At 39.6% G+C, this 12,698-nt stretch overlaps 1 protein-coding gene across 2 annotated transcripts in view; it reads left to right on the forward strand.

Annotated features, from left to right (window-relative positions):
• Positions 1 to 12,698, forward strand: part of wdr36 (WD repeat domain 36) — a 124,803-nt gene that overhangs the window by 89,520 nt on the left and 22,585 nt on the right. For both annotated transcript variants that reach the window (XM_041186807.1, XM_041186806.1), the window contains exons 15-17: positions 5,888 to 5,996; positions 7,961 to 8,040; positions 11,322 to 11,429. In XM_041186807.1, coding sequence (XP_041042741.1) covers positions 5,888 to 5,996; positions 7,961 to 8,040; positions 11,322 to 11,429 — 297 coding nt within the window. The remainder of the gene's footprint in view (positions 1 to 5,887; positions 5,997 to 7,960; positions 8,041 to 11,321; positions 11,430 to 12,698) is intronic.

The raw sequence follows: 12,698 nt of genomic DNA on the forward strand, positions 1-12,698 counted from the left end.
TACATCTTGCTGGGAAGGTAGTGCTGAGATAGTCTGGCTTTCCTCTGGTGCTGCGTCATTGATCTGGCTTCTCTATAAACTGCCTGTTGTACCTCTTCTGTGTCTGTGTGTTTTTTTTTAAAGAATGTATATATGTCATGGGAAGTTTGGAATCTCACAATGCAGCCCTTAAATAGTAGCTCAGCAATTCTCTTGAAATACAATATTTTGGAAGAGTAATGCTGAAAGTAGGAAAGGGACTCCTCAGTGCAACATTGATTCCCCCCACCCCCCCAATATCTGTAGTCAGTCCCAGGATATGGCCAAACATCTCCAATCAATCTTAGCTCATCAGTTTCCTGTTAATGCAAGAACTTATACCTTGATTAACAGGTAATAGGAAACTACAATAAAAGCAAAAAACTGCGGATGCTGGAAATCCAAAACAAAAATAAAAATACCTGGAAAAATTCAGCAGGTCTGGCAGCATCTGCGGAGAGGAACACAGTTAACGTTTCGAGTCTGTATGACTCTTCAACAGAACTAAGTAAAAATAGAAAAGAGGTGAAATATAAGCTGGTGGGGGGGTAGAGCTGGATAGAGGGCCAGACAGTGTAAACAGTGGCACACATTCCCAAGATGGGAAAGCAGAGATAACAAAATTTGAGACAGATGATGCCATCCCATTTTAACTCCAAACATCTGTGTGAGGCTTCTACTAGAAACTCACCAAGGCTCCTCAGACAGCACTTTCCAAACCTATGACCACTACCATCTAGAAGGACAAGGGCAGCAGATAGATGGGAACACCATCACCTGGAATTTCCCCTCCAAACCACTCTCAATCCTGACTTGGAAATATATCACCATTCCTTCACTGTTGCTGGGTCAAAATCCTGGAATTCCCTCCCTAACAGTTCTGTGGGTGTACCTACACCACTGTGACTGTCGCAGCTCAAGAAGGCAACTCACCACCACCTGCTCAAGGGCAATTCGGGATGGGCAATAAGTGCTGGCCTAGCCAGCGAAGCCCGCACCCATTGAATGAATAAAAAGAGTGGTCGCAAAAGCTCATAAAAGCTCTACTGCTGACTTACGGACTCCTCCAACCCAGGAATATCAGGACCACAAAAGGGAACCCAAATGTAGATGTGGATATAAGTATGGCACTATGACTTGTGCTGCTTGTAATGGTTTTTGTCTGCAATGGGTGGAAACTTTATTAAATTTTAGATGCACATTGTAACATGCATGGAGATAAAAACATCCTTCTGCTGATTTGAATTTGTTGGTGAGGAAGACCATTGTAAGTTATATGTGAGATGTGTATCGTTGACATATGTTGACCTTACAGATCTATGGCAGAACTAAACAATAGCACAGAATTTGCTGGAGTGGAGAACCTGATGGTGTACTTCATTTGTTAGGTATCTTCCACACCCTTCAGCTCAGGGGGGAATAAAACTGCACTGTAAATTGCTGGTGAGAAATCTGATATTGCTGCAGCAAGTTCAACAGGGCATCTATACATCAATATAGCGATGTGGATAAAGGCAAGCAGAGTAACATAGACAGAGTTTAACAAAAATTGTACATTAGCGAATAAGGTCATTGCAGGAGATGGAAGTAAAAAGTGAAATTAAAGGTTCTTGAACGCACTGAAGCATCTACAATAAGATAGATACAATAAGAACTAGTGGAACAAATGGATGTAAATGATTTAGATCTAATTGCCATTATAAAGACATGGTTGCAAGGTAATCGAAGCTGGTAAATAAATAATCAAGGGTACACAGTATTTCAGAAAGACCGTAGAGTGGCAAAGGAGGAGGGGCAGTCCTGATAATAAAGCATGACATAAGGACTTTAGTGAGAAAACACCTGCCTCAGAAAATCATGAAGTTGAATCAGTATGGGTGGAAATTAGAAATAGCCAGAGTCATAAAACACTGGTGGGAGAAGTTTTTAGACCACGTAACAATAGTTATACCATTGGACAGAGCATTATACAAGAATTATTGGCGCTTGCAGCAAAGGCAATGGAATAATTGTGGGGATCTTTATTCTTTATATAGACTGAGACAATCAAATTGGCAGGATGGTCTAGAAGATGTTTGTCAAATGTTTTTGTGACTGTTTCTTGGAGCAAAATGTTGTGGAATCTATTAGGGATAAGGCTATCTTAGAATCTAGTATTGTGTAATGAAACACGGTAATGAAACTGTCTTAGTAAAAGATCCACTGGGAAATAAGGATCATAATACCATTGAATTCCATGTTACGTTTGAAAGTGATGTACTCCAAACACAAGTAAGAATCTTAAACAAAGCTAATTACATAGGCATGAAGGGACACTAGGTTAAGGGTAATTGGGTAAATAGACCTAAAGATATGGAGGTAAATTAATAGTGGGAAACATTTATTCAAAATGTTCAACCAAATACATTCCATTGAAAATCAAAAACTCAGCAAGCAAGACCCATCCGTGACTTACTCTGGAAGTTGGGGATGGTAATAAATTATTAGATTAAAAGAAGAGGCTTACAAGCAAGCCTGAGAATTTGGACTGTTTTAGCAACTACCAAAGGGGCCACCAAAAAGTTGACAAAAAGGGGAAAAAAATAGAATGAGAGTAAACTGGCCAGAAATATAAAAACAGATTGTAAGAACTTTTATAACTATATGAAAAGGAAGAGAGTAGCTAAGGTAAATTTAAAATAAAGTTAGAAGCAGAGCCAGGAGACATTATCATGGGGAATGAGGAAATGGTGGAGGCATTGGACGAATATTTTGTCTGTCTTCACAGTTGAAGACACGAGTTTCATACCATAAATTGACAGTAACCTTGGGGCTAAAAAAATGAAATTAAGGAAATTAATATCATCAGAGAAAAAGTATTGGAGAAACTTAATGGACGAAAGCCAGACAAATCCCAGAGACCTGATGGCCTACATCCTGGCATTCTAAAAGAGAGAGCGAGAGTGAATACGCTAGCAATGATTTTCTAAAAGTCCTTAGGTTGGGAAAATGTCCTATCAGATTGGAAGTTGGCGAATGTTACACTACTTGTCAAGAAAGGAGGAAGAGAGCAGTGAACTACAGGCCAGGTAGCCTAACATCAATTGTTGGGAAAATGCTGGAAATGTTATTAAGGAAGTATTAACAATGCATTTAGAAAAGCATAGTATGATTAGAACATGTCAACATGGTTTTGCTAAAGGGAAACCCTGTTTGACAAAGTTATTAGTTTTTTGAGGATCTAACAAGTAGGGTAGATGGAGGGGAGCCAGTAGATGTAGTTTACCTGGATTTCCAAAAGGCATTTGATAAAGTTACTCACGAAAGGTTAATTGATAAGACAAGCCTTGTGCATTAAGGAGTAATATAGCATGAGAGGATTGGTTTACAGATAAAAAGCAGAGAGTGGGCATAAACGGGGCTTTTTCAAGTTGACAGGCAACGAATGGAGGAGTGCCGCAAGGATCAGTGCTGGGGCCTCAGCTATTTACAACCTATTCATGACTTAGATGAAGAGGCAGAGAGTAATGTATCTAAGTTTGCTGATATTACCAATCTAGGTGGAAAAGTGAGCTGTGAGGAGGACACGTGAGTCTGTTCCTGGGGGTGAAGAACTGTAGTTAAGAAGATAGATTGGAGAGGTTGGAACTGTTTTCCTTGGAGAAAAGAAGGTGGAGAGGAGACTCGATAGAGATATTCAACATCCTGAGGGTTATGGACTGGGTGAAAAGTGAGGAACTGTTCTCACCCAAGAGAACATCAGGAACTATATTGAAAATAATTGGCAGAAAGGAGTAAATGTGATGAGGAAATTTTTTTCACCCAGAGGGTGGTTGGAGTCTGGAACAAACGTCCTGAAAGGGTGGTGGAGGCAGGTTCAATCGAGGTATTCAAAAGGGAATTGGATTGCTACCTGAAAAGAGAAAATGTGCAAAGCTGTGGGGATAAGGCAGGGGAGTTGGACTGGGTGGAATGTTCTTTCAGAGAGTCAGTGCAGACTTGATGGACCGAATGGCCTCCTTCTGCACTGTAAAGATAATGTGATGTGAATGGGCAACAAATGACAGGTGGAGTATAATGCAGCAAAATGTGAAGTTATCCTCTTTGCTCAAAGAATAGAAAAGCAGGACTTTTTTTTAAAAGGGGTGTGAAACTTGGACATTATCCACAGAGACTTGGGTGTGCTCGCAAAATGAACGCAGAAAGTTACCATGCAGGCTCAGTAAGCATTTAGGAAGGCAAATGTCATGTTGGCTTTTATTGGAAGCAGATTGGAGTACAGGAATAAAGAAGTCTAGTTACAGTTGTACAACATTTTGGTGAGACCACATCTGGAATACTGCGTGAAGTTTTGGTCTCCACATTTAAGAAGGGACATACTTGCACTTGAGGTGGTACAGTGTAAGTTCACTAAATTGGTTCTGGGAATGAGGGGGTTGTCCATTGATAACAGGCTGAGTAAATTGGGCGTATATCCTCAGGAGTTTAAAAGACTGAGAAAAACACTCATTGAAACCTACAAAATCCTGAAGGGCTTGTCAAGGTAGACGCTGAGAGAGTGTTTCCTCTGGTCGAGGAGTCTAAAATGTGGGGCACAGTCTCAGAATAAGGGGCTAACCGTTTAGGACTAAGATGGCGATAACTTTCTTAACTCAAAAGAGTGATAAATCTTTGAAATTCTCTACCCCAGATAAGGATGGATATTCCATCGTTGAAGACTTTTAAGGCTTGGATGGACAGATTTTTTAGGGTCTCAGGGAATCGAGGGATATAGGGAGCAGGCAGGGAAGTGGAGTTGAAGCCCAAGATTAGCCATGATCGTATTGAATGGCAGAACAGGCTCAACGGGCCATATGATCTAGTCCTGCTCCTATTTCTGTGTTCCTGTGATTGGATTAGGAGAGGAAAAAGTTAGAAAAAAGTTTTTTAAATGTTGATATTTGAAACCTTTAAGGAATAACCTGCAAGGTTGAGGGTTCCACTGTTTCAATTGTTCTCTTTCTAGGCCGGAGAGATTGAGTGGCATTGCAGGAACAAATCTCATGGATAAAATGGTCCTAGCCCTAACTTTCTGCAGCAAGTTCCATTTGTTCTAAAAGTGCAAATGCAGCAATTTCTTAAAATTCATGGATGTGAGTGGTGAGCTCACTTTTTTTGAGGCTAACAGTGGAGCAATTTGTAGAAATGTGACCTGATAGTTGATGGGGTCAGCGGGACATCCAGGCCAAATTACCTAGCAATTTGTGGGACTTGCAACTCCTGGTCTATCTTTCTTGCTACAAATTTCCGGGTTCTTCATACACTAATAACAGTGTGTGGATTAAAATTATTCTTTGTTGTCAACAAATAGTGGGCCAACGTCCCACTGTGAAAGAAAAAACCTGCAGCTAAATGATTTGTGTATTGCATTTCCCTGATTAATTTCACAGCTAAGAATAGATATATATCTTTTAGACCTAAATTACAAGTCAGGATCAATAATTAATTGACAAAACCATAAAACACGATTTAGAATTTATTTTCTTCATATTGCCTTTGAAACAAAACAAAACCTAACAAGCCACCACATATGAATGAACAAAAGCCATGTATAAACACGAGGTAATTTTAATATTGTATTTTTTTTGAAAGCGCACCGTCTACCGTGCTTTGGATCAGTTTACAATTGCAGGATCACAGATTGGTATTATTACAGCATTTTGCTGTTGGATGCGCTGTTTGGTAATCTTGGACAACTATTAGTAATCAAGAATTTACAAATGTGCCTGTAAACACCATAACATCAAATTCCAAATATGCTTTACGTTCTGCTTATAAGACTTCCAGATTTTAGTATGGCACATGATTTTGCTGTTTTCAAAAATTAATGCATCTATATCATTTCCACCAGTGGCATGTTGGCTGTTGCTGTGGATGATTTCAAGATAGCAATCCTGGATAGTGAAACGAGGAAATTTGTGAGAAGATTCACTGGACATCACAATCAAATAAATGATATGGTATGATATTTTGTATAAGAAATGCAAGCATTTTTGAGAGGACCTTTTGCGTCTTGAAATATTTTGTCTTGTTATCCAGAAAATGCTTCATTTGAATTTGACTGATGCAGTGTGTCACTGGAGGGTGGGCAGACTAATGGCAATTATTTTGTCAGTCATACTTCACTTGTGGATGAATGCAGCTGCAGCTTATTAGCTGGTGCCCGGCATTTGATATTCTCCAAAAGAATCCATGTACAGTCTAAATGCACCCTTGTGTTTTACTTTTTCAGAATTGCTTTAGTATTTCAGCAGCAAGATTTAATAATTAAGGTAAAACTGACATTCATCCAATACAGTAATTTTACATTTTTAAAACCTTTAATCAAAACTTATACTTAAAATTAATGAATAATTGAAGCATTAATAAGCAGTTCAATGGAATGATGGTATGCACGATCAATGCTCCATTTTGCTTAATACTTACTACTTAATAGCCCACTTCTCCTATTTCGTATGTTTGTATATTAATACAAGCACAAGAAATGCAAAGCCTGCCCCCTCACTTCCTGTTTTTCCAGTGTCCACATAAACAGTTCTTCCAGGTTAAACAGCGATTATTTGTTACAACTTGGTATTCTGTATCTGCTTCTCATGATGCCGTCTCCTCTATATTGGGAGAGGAATCCTAGATTGGATGATCGCTTTGATGAACATCTTTGTTCAGTCCATAAGCATTATCCTGAGCTTCCTGTTGCTTGCTGTTTTAATTCTCCATCACACTTCTACTCTGTCCTCTGCCACCTGCACTACTCCAGTGAAGTCCAGCGCAAACTCAAGGAGCAGAATCTCATGTTATTTGGGCATTTTAACGCCATCCAGACTAAACATTGAGTTCAAATACTTTAGATTTTAACCACCACCGCCATTGCTGTGGACAGGTGCTGATAAAGAAAGAAAACTGCACCAGAACCACTGAGAGTGACGAAGGTATAGGCTTGTGCTTAGGCTGGGGATTCTGTATCAATACATGGTTAGTGTGATGGTCTGCACCCTTAGGTCAACCTACCTTCCTCAGCCACGTTACTGAGCCACAGAAACTTTCTTCTCATTGGCAGATTTTCTTTGCTTACCTCCACCTCTGCTATTCTGTTGTGGCCATTTACACCTCTGAACCCATCTCTGTTTCTTTACATGTCTAGCCCTTTTGCCATTTAATCTCCTCTGTGTTCTTTCCCTTCTCCCTGGCTCTGTACTTGCTTACAGACTGTTAAACCTCTAACTTTTCCCAGTTCAGAGAAAAGGTCATTAACCTGAAACATTGGAGGGAATTTTGCACCCCCATTGGGGGCGGGGCAGGGGTTAGTGAGAGTATAAGTTGGGTCCAGATCCATGGCATCTTTTTGGGGACTGCATGGTGCGCTGCTGCAACTAGAGAGCTGCCAGCCATCTGATTGCCGGCAGCTCTCGGAGTTGGGACTTTCTTCCCAATGGTGAAAGTCCTGTATTGAGCCAATGACCATTGATTGGCTGCAGTAAGATCTGACCAAGCAGAGGCAGGCTGTCCCGTGACAGGGCCACCACCTCCACGTAAAAATCTAGCAATTAACCCTGTCTCTCTCAACAGACACTGCCTGACTGTCCTTCACTGTCGCTGGGTCAAAATCCTGGAACTCCCTCCCTAACAGCACTGTGGTTGTACCTACACCACATGGACTGGTTCCAGAAGGCAGCCTCACCAGCACCTTCTCAAGGACAATTAGAGATGGGCAATAAATGCTCACCTAGCCAGTGACGCCCACATCCCATGAATGAGTAAAAGGAAGTGTTTTCTATCATTTTTGCATTTCACAAGTTGTAGCTCTATTTCAAATTAATAAAGGTGCTTTAAAGAAGGTAGACTAAAGACAATATAACACCAACTCTTGAATAAAACTCGTGTCCTAGAATTATGACCTGTAAAATGTTTTTCAATTTTTTTGAAGACCTTTAGTCCAGATGGTCGTTGGTTAATTACTGCTTCAATGGACTGTACCATTAGGACCTGGGATCTTCCATCAGGGTGGTAAGTTGAAATGAAAGGCCATACAGTCATAATATTGGAAGAAATTCTGTTACTACTTTACGCTCATGCTAAAAAACTTTTAATCATGGCATAATGCTTTGCACTATTTAAAGTCATTTTAGTGAACCAGCAGATCTACTGTGGAGATATTCACAGATAAGACCTTAAAATAAAGGATTTAAGGGTAGGAAGGCACTAAAAGACAAAAAAGCCAATTTATTGGTTAAATTTATCATTTTATTGTGAAATATACAAATGTTAAAACCTAATATTGGACATCAACATTCAATTGCTGAGGAAAAATAGATTAATTTTTTTAAAGAATTATGTTATCAACAAACCATGATGGGCATCTAGTTACATTGGAAATTCATACTATAAATATTTACACGGGTAGTTTGTGTTAAATATTGATGCAGGGATGTGACCGCATATTGTGACTACAGAAAGTAAAATTTGTGGTCAGTAAGTGTTGTGCCCGTACAAGATCTGTTTTTTTATATATAGCTAGTTATTACACTATTTCTGTCCGTGTTTGTCAAAATCTACAGCGGAAAAAATATATGTATAATCTGAAAACCCGGTGTAAACAGGTGTTTAATTTTCAAAATGAGCAAAGCCTCTATTACTTGTACTTTGACAATTGTTGGATAATGCAAGCATTTTAAATACCGAGGGACAGATAGTGAAACATAGCAATTGATGATGGTGACAAAGATACACGCCCAGCATCCAAGCCCCTTGTGAAGCTTAAGTCTGCTTTATTAACACACTACGGTGAAATACAAGATATCTATCTCCAGCTGTTAATATTTTGCTTTTCATCCAGTTCTGTATTCTCAGCTTAACTAATAAAGGGTGCTGCAGTCTTGTCCATGTATCATGGATGAGACAGAGATGTCTATGACAAGGCAATTGCCATTCTGGTCAGTTCCCCCAGAAATCTTGGGCTTCAGGCACTGATTCCATTCCTGTCTGTGTGTTTGTTTTGAACTTGATGGTGTGTAGCTTAACGTACCTTGTTTAACCCCAAGTAGAATTAAAAACCCACAACTGATTCATTGGAAAGACGATCTGCAGCCTCACCATCATTAAAACCACCAACCACACCCTCCTGAGCTCAAGATTTACTTTTATCTGGCCCTCAGTCTACTTAAACACCAGATAATGCAGGGATTTGCTGGTTGTATCACCTCAGGCTTTACTGGCCACCATTGACTCCCTGTACCTAATTCGTCTACCTTATTAGCCTCCCAATTTTCAAACCTCTCCATTATCTGGCTCCACCTTACCCCTGTAAGCCTGCACTCCATTGACATTCGACTACTGCTGTCTTCTCCCCCACACCATAGGTAGAGCCTTAGGGTATGTTCCTATGTGCTGCAGAATTCTCTTCTCCATCTCGCCACTTCTCCCTCTGTCTTCATAGATTTCCTCAAAAGGTATGTCTTTGGCACTCTTTAAGGCCATTATTTTCTTCTTTACTGTTATTTTACTTACTATGATAAATTTGGTGAGCGCCTATCCCTGATGCAATATTAGTTGCCTTGGGATGTCTGGCATGTTGACCTCCTCCTTTGTAAAAACAGGCCCAAAGTAATTACTCAGTTGTCAACATTTCCATTTTGGATTCACAATGTTGCCGTTATCACTTTTCAAGGGGTCCACATTGGTTCAGATCACCCTCCTTTTTCCTAATAATTGTAAAAAGGAAAAATATGTATCAGTTTTGATATTCCTTATAATTTCTTTTCATGCTTTTTGTAACTCGTGTCTGTTTTGTCACCTTTGCTGTTCCTCGTATCTCCGATTTACCAGGATCAATGCAATTTCTTGCATTTTTGTATGCTTTTTCTTTTAGTTCTATGTTATCCCTTACTACTTTAGTTGTCCATGGCTGTCTTTTTTGGCAGGAAGTCTTGCCCCTTAGAGAAATCATCTTAAATTCTTCTTTTTGACACCTTGCATTGATCTTCTCTCATCTTGTCCATTAACATATTGTCCATTTTACTGTGGATAGTGTCTGTCACATCCCATTGATGTCAGCCTTACCTAAATCTAGAATCTTAGTAACTTTCACATTTCTCCCGTTCAAACACTATGCTGAACTTGATCATATTATAGAAAGAAAGGCTTGCATTTATATAGCGCCTTTCACGACCACTAGATGTCTCAAACTCTTTACAGCCAATCAAGTACGTTTGAAGTGTCATCGCTGTTGTAGTGTAGGAAATGCAGGAGCCAATTTGTGCACAGTGAGGTCCTAAAAACAATAAAGCGATAACCAGATAACCTGTTTCTATGATGTTCACTGAGGGGTAGATAATGGCCAGGACACAAGCAAAAATTTTCCTGCTCTTTGAAATTGTAGCATTGAGTATTGGAAAGGCAGACGGGGTTCAGATTTAATGTCTCATCCGAAAGATGACACCTTCAACAGTGCTCAACCCCATCAGTACTGCACAGGAATGTCAGCCTTTATTTTTGTGCTCAAGTCCTAGGTTGGAAATTGAACCTTGAGCTTTCTAACTTAAGAGACGAGAGTGCAACCAATTGAACCATGGATTATGATAAACGTTACATACCATTCGGCCGTTAAATAAATTTGGCTAATTGTTCATTACTCAGTCGAATATGACATGCCCCTTGTTGGTTCTAGGACATGTTGCTGTAGGACGCTATGCTGGTCACATTCAAGAAATTCGCTACCTTTTTGATATGTTATTCTGCTTGTCCCAATCTATGTGAAAGCTAATATCCCCCAATAAAACTATTCTGCTTTGCTACATGCTTGTCTAATCTCAGTATTTATGTAAATTACCATGTCACACCTGTTACCAGGTGTACCTCTCCTTTACAGTCCTTAATCCTTTTTTATTTCTTAATTCTACCTGTAGTAAAGTTTCCACTGCCTGCTTACTTCTCCTTATATCACCCCTCACCACTGAAGTGTTTTAATCCTTGATTACTAGGGCTGCTCCTCCCTCTCTACAATTTTCCCTATGTTATAAGTAGATCTTATAACCTGGTAAATTTAGTTCTCAATCCTTACCACTCTGCAGTCTTGTCTCAGTAATGGTTACTATGTCATACCCTCCACATTGAATTGTTCTTCCAGTTCATTCAATTTGTTCCTTTTTGACACCTTGTGTTTGACTTGAGCACCTCAGGGCACTAGGTGGAAGGAGCTGTGAATGTTTAGAATTAAATTATATTATTCTCAAAGTTTGTATTTGAAATTCTGTTTTTTATTTTCACTTTTTTTCTTTTTCTCCCCACAGCCTAATAGACTGCTTCTTGCTTGACTCAGCAGCTGTCAGTATCACCATGTCCCCCACTGGAGACTTTCTGGCTTCTGCTCATGTAGATGATTTGGGAATTTACCTTTGGTATGTGCAATTTTTAGAGAACAAAATCATTGTATTAATTATTTGTTAATAATTTTCTTCAAATCTATTTTAGATACAAAAGTGAAATTTTAACTTTTTTCCAGTGATTGTTGACTATGTTCTAGTTAATCATTCGTTCAAAGGCTACATGAGAGACTAAGTATTTTGAATGTTGTAGAGCCATTTCTGTATTAAAAAACCCAATTAGCTTCTTGCATAATGCCTTTGTACATAGGTATCAGTAGGTGTAATTAGTAATTGAAATGACTGCTGCCAGTGCGCTTCAAAGAAATAGCAAATGCAACATTATCAACTCTGTCAAGAGATATCAGAAACTAAATGAGTTGTGCAAAATACAGATGTTACAATATCAACTTGCATTTATTTGACACCTTTTAAAGTAGTGAAATGACCCAAGGTACCTCCTAGGAGCATTAAACAAAATTAATACAGAGCCACATGAGATATCAGAATAGGTGACGATTAGCTTGGTGAAAGAGGTGGTTTTGAAGAGAAAACAGAGGTAGAAATATGCAAAAGTTTACAGAGGGTATTTCAAAGCATGGAGTCTAGGCAGCTAAAGGTATGGGGGAGAGATTAATATCGGGGATACATAGGAACATAGGCCATTTGACCCTTCCAGACTTCTCTGTCATTCAATAATTATGGCTGATATGATTGTGGCCTCAACTCCACATTATACCTACCCTTGATAACCTTTGGCTCCCTTGTTAGTCAACCTCTGCCTTAAAAATATTCATTGACCCTGTCTCCACTGCTCTTGGTGGAAGGGAGTTCCAAAGATTCCCAACCCCCAGAGAAAAAAATTCTTCTCATTGCCGTCTTAAATGGGAGACCCCTTATTTTTAATGTGTTCCCTAGTTATAGTCTCTCCCACAAGGGGAAACATTCTGTCAGTATCCACCCTGTCAAGTCCCCTCAGGATCTTATGTTTGAATAAAATCACCTCTCAATTTTCTAAACTCTAATGGATACATGCCTAGCCTGTCAAACCTTTCCTCGTAAGATAATTTCCCCCCCCGAAAAAGAGTCATACGGACTCGAAACGTTAACTCTGTCTTTCTCTCCACAGGTGCTGTCAGACCTGCTGAGTTTTTCCAGCACTTTTTGTTTTTGCACTCCCCCCACCCCAACCCCATCCCAGGGATCAATCAAGTGAGCCTTCTTTGAACTGCTTCTAATGCATTTGGAGGCCAGGATTGGAAGAGCACAGAGACCTTGAAGGGTTGTGGGGCTCGAGTAGGATAC

The sequence above is a fragment of the Carcharodon carcharias genome, chromosome 4, assembly GCF_017639515.1.
Source record: "Carcharodon carcharias isolate sCarCar2 chromosome 4, sCarCar2.pri, whole genome shotgun sequence".
Lineage (NCBI taxonomy): Eukaryota > Metazoa > Chordata > Chondrichthyes > Lamniformes > Lamnidae > Carcharodon > Carcharodon carcharias.